The sequence below is a fragment of the Plasmodium falciparum genome (genome assembly GCF_000002765.6).
Source record: "Plasmodium falciparum 3D7 genome assembly, chromosome: 10".
Lineage (NCBI taxonomy): Eukaryota > Apicomplexa > Aconoidasida > Haemosporida > Plasmodiidae > Plasmodium > Plasmodium falciparum.
In genome coordinates, this window is record NC_037281.1 from 352,501 (window position 1) to 357,500 (window position 5,000).

At 20.1% G+C, this 5,000-nt stretch overlaps 2 protein-coding genes across 2 annotated transcripts in view; both read left to right on the forward strand.

Annotated features, from left to right (window-relative positions):
- Positions 1 to 3,093, forward strand: part of PF3D7_1008500 (protein GPR89, putative) — a gene marked incomplete at both ends in the record, with an annotated part of 3,891 nt that extends 798 nt beyond the window's left edge. Inside the window, one exon of the mRNA XM_001347331.2 lies at positions 1 to 3,093. This exon is cut by the window's left edge and continues 798 nt beyond it. Within this exon, the coding sequence (XP_001347367.2) occupies positions 1 to 3,093 (3,093 nt within the window).
- A 1,751-nt stretch (positions 3,094 to 4,844) lies between these two features.
- Positions 4,845 to 5,000, forward strand: part of PF3D7_1008600 (zinc finger (CCCH type) protein, putative) — a gene marked incomplete at both ends in the record, with an annotated part of 1,119 nt that continues 963 nt past the window's right edge. Inside the window, one exon of the mRNA XM_001347332.1 lies at positions 4,845 to 5,000. This exon is cut by the window's right edge and continues 963 nt beyond it. Coding sequence (XP_001347368.1) covers positions 4,845 to 5,000 — 156 coding nt within the window.

Below are 5,000 nucleotides of genomic sequence, written 5' to 3' on the forward strand. Positions count from 1 at the left end.
TTACACAATTTTATCATTCGAGAATTATTAATTAATATATGTGCATTAGGTGTAACAACAAATTCTATTGTCGCTGGAATATCCTCTGTATATTTTATTTATGATTATATTATTACGTTTATATACTTTCTACACATACCAAAGATACAAATACAAATATATAATATTGAAGAACGCATACTTATTAACTTTACGAATTATATGTTTAAAAAGGAGGAGCTGGAAAAGTTGCAGAGTAATATTGATATACATACCAAGAGATTGTCTTATGATAATAGAAGGAATATAAAAAATGTCGACCTTAATAAGGAATATGACAAGAGGGTAGTATTAAAAAGGTTGAACGATAAGGTTGACAATCCTGAAAGGGATGACAAAATATATGTTGATGAAAAAATACATATAGATGAAAAAATACATATAGATGAAAAAATACATATAGATGAAAAAGTACATATAGATGAAAAAATACATATAGATGAAAAAATACATATAGATGACAAAATACAAAATAATGATATCAATACTAATCATACAAATCAAAATTATTGTGATGATTCCAAAATCGATGAAGAAGATAGAAATAAAGAGCATACATATAACAATAATTTTAAAGAAGAAAATTGTAATAATCATCAAAATAGTATATATAATAAAACGTTCCATTTAAATGACACAACAATCGATGAGAGACAAAAATATAATAATAATGATGATGATGATGATGATGATGATGATCGAAGAGCATATCCACATAGAATAAAAGAAACAGTAAAAAATGTTTCAGTCCTTCTAAATATAACAAACAAAATTAAGAACATATGTGCCTTAACAAATGCAAGTTTATTAAAAAGTTCAGATAATGAAAAATATGAAAAGGTCAAATCTAATATTAATTATGAAAGGTCCGTACGTATGAATAGTAGTAATAGACGTAGTAGTAAAGGACGTGTTTATTTTCCTTATATTAATAATTATAAAAATAGTAGAAGAAAAAAAGGTAATTATAGTGATCATGAATCAACTGTAATTAATTACTTTTATAAAAAAATAAGTAAAAATACAATACATAGCTTAAAAAGATCACATAGTTGCCCGGTTCTTATCAAAGAAAGTCCAGCAGATAATAATGAAGAAATGAGTAATAACATTCGAGATATTAGAATGAGAAAATATAATTCCTTGTATATTTCACCTTCTTATGATTTCCACTTTTTAGAGATGGACAAATATTTTAAGAGGAAAAATTACAAAAGGAAAAAAAAAAAATACAAAAAGAAAATCAAAAATGTAAAAGCGCATGAAAATGTTAAAAATGATGAAAATGTAAAAAATGATGAAAATGTTAAAAATGATGAAAATGTTAAAAATGGTAAAAATCGCAAAATAGTTAAAAATGATGAAGACAAATGTGTGGATTCTCCGTATGGACAAGAAAATATCATGTTAAAAAAATCAGAAGATACAAAAAATCTTATAAAACCTTCAACTAATGAACACTTATTTTTTAAAGTAAATAAAAATAGTGAAGATCAGGATGATACATATAATAACGAATATAGTGATAGTAATTCAGATAACCATTCTAATATTATTCATAGTAATATGGATGATAGTGAAGGTGAATATCATGATCTTAATAATGAAGATAGTAGCGATGACAATACTTCTTCTTATGAAGAAGATGATGAATTTTTAAATCATATGCTTCAAAAAAGTCTAAGTTTTCCTGTAAATAAATATAACAAAAAAAATAAAATAAATAAAAACGAAAATGACCGATTAGAAGAAAATGATAATATGATACAAGTTGAAAGGTTTGAGAAAATTTATAATAATATAAATAATGATGATGACATAAATAATGATGATGACATAAATAATGATGATGACATAAATAATGATGATGACATAAATAATGATGATGACATAAATAATGATGATGACATAAATAATGATGATGACATAAATAATAATGATGACATAAATAATAATGATGACATAAATAATGATGATGCCAAAAATAATGATGATTCCAAAAATAATGATGATGCCAAAAATAATGATGATGACATAAATAATGATGATGGCAAAAATGATGATGATAATAATATTACATCTACCAAAAATAATATACATTTTAATGAAAAGAATATAAAACATTGTGAAAAAAGTATTAGATTTAACAATCAAAATATCATATATAAGGAAAGTAATATACATAATGAGAATTTCAATAATGATCTTAATAAAAATTTCTTAGGTAGTAAAAAAAAAAGCATGGATGAAAAGAGTTTAAAGAGGGAGCTTCAAGAACGTACAAACAACATAAACAATAATAATAATAATAATATTAATAGTAGTAGTAATAATAATAATAATAGTAAGAACTATAATAGTGCATATGATATTTCTAATGGTGAGAAACGAAAATGTGAAAATATGAAAAATTATAATAAATTAAAAAAAGAAATCGAAGATATTGTATATACAAATACAAGTATGTATTATTCTCTCAATGCTATACTAAGTAGAAAATTTGAAATTCAAGAAAATACAAATTGTGTTTTAGGTCGTATAAATGTGATATTAAATTCAATTATGTTTTTAACAGTTGTTTATAAAATAATTATGTCTACATTAAATATAATATTTATTCGAATTTATATAAGAGATCCATTTTCAAAAATTATTGAAAAGATATGTTTATTTTTTAATATTAAATATAATATAGCTATTATTTATGCACCATATATATCATTAATATATATTTCTTATATAGTTGCCATCAATATGAAGAAATTTCTACAACAAATAATCCAAATTTCATCATTTTTCTCATTTTATTTTAAACTCTTTTCTAATATGTGGATACTTTTAATATCTGAACTTATGGGCTTATATTTTGTAACAAACTCATTACTTCTTACATCATACCTCCCAGTTAATTATAATCACGTTATGAACTTTGTTTTAGGAAATAATTATGACTATAATATTTTTCATCTCCATTCAGATTATGTTTTTATAATTTCTTCAGCATTCACCTTGATCATATGTATTCTCTACATGATATATTTTTATTTCTTTTAAAATATATTAATATATAAATATATATATATATATATATATATATATATGTATATATATTTATGTATCAAGGTATTATAGTGCTATAAATTTATCTTTTTTTCTTTCTTTTTTTTTTTTTTTGTCATCAATATATGCTATTCATTTTATGTTTCTTTTTTTTTATTTTTTTTTTAATTCATTAAAATTAATATTTCTATGTTACCATATATATCATAACATCTTATATCATTTGATTTATGTTTATTTATATGTTTTTTCTTTTTTTTTTTTTGCGTAACACCATGAATTTCATAATTAAAAACATTTCACACATAAAAATGAAATATATCTAAATCTTAAAACAAAAAAACCTTAAAACAAAAAAACCTTAAAACAAAATTTTGTGTTCATAAATATAAACAAAATAAATAAATAAATATATATATATATATATATATATATATATATATATGTATGTATATGTGTGTATGTCCATATTATTCGCTCGTCGTAAAAATCCGAGCTATCTTTTTTTAAGCCAAATTAAACATCATTTGAACAAACACAAAATGTTTATATATATATATATATATATATTTTATTAAGATAGGTCAAAAAGATGTACCAATAATATCTACATGCTTATTTTTTCTCTTTTATTTTCATGCTCGTATTCCATCCATTTATTTTTGTAATAAAAAAAAAGATATACATATTATATATATATATATATATATATCATCATGAATAATACAAAATCATGCAAACTTTATTTTCACATTTGGTAATATATCAGAGTGAAGTTATACACACATGGTTTTTTTTTTTTTATAATTTTTTTTATTTTTTTATTTTTTGGGGTGATAAGTTATAAAAGAAATGTATACATTAAATTTTTTGAGATTCAGAAAAGACAGAATTTTTTTTTTTCCCTTAAATAGATATATTACTTTCTTTGTGAAAAATATATACATTAAGTTATTATTATAAATTTATTAAAAGAAAATAACACACACAAAAAAAAAAAAAAAAAAAAAAATTACAATTGAATGCATCCTTCATTTTGAGCTATTGTATCAATCCGTTGTAAAAAAAAAAAAAAAAAAAAAAGACTCAAGAAAAAATATATTAATATATTTATTTTTTATATTAAATTGAATTAATATATTATTCAACATCAATTTATAAAAATCATTATAATAAAAATATTAAAAGGATAAAAAGTTTTTATTTTATTTTCTTATAATTTTACAATATATTATTATTATTTTTTTTTTTTTTCTTCTTTTAAATATTTTTTCTCTTTTCATTACATCATTAATTAATTTTTAATAACAATACAATAAAACAAACAAATATATAAACGAAAATAATATAAAATATAACAAAAAAAAAAAAAAATTATAAAAAAATAAATAAAAAAATAAATAAATAAATAAAGCAAAAAAAATAAAAAAATAAAAAAAAATAAAAAAAAATAAAAAAAATATAGATATATTTTTTCTTTTTATATATATTAATAGGCTTCCCTCATATGTCTTATGAGAATAATTTCATTATTTTATATTTTAATAGTCTTTATATAAAAGATATATATATATTATATATATATTAATTTATTTATATATGTTTGTTCTACTTTAATATTGATTCCATATATATTTTATAACCGCATAATATCCATATACATGCCTTTTTTTTAATATATAATTTTCTTATTCGAACATTTCATAGTCTGCCTTATATATATACATTATATTCAAATAATATCCATGTTATACAAAATGAATGTATCGTCCGATATAAAATATCAATTTTCTAAAACCAAAATATGCAAACATTATCTTGAACAGAAGTGTCTTAATACACATAATTGTAATTATGCTCATGTGCTAGGAGAATTGAGACCTCTTCCTAATTTAATGAAC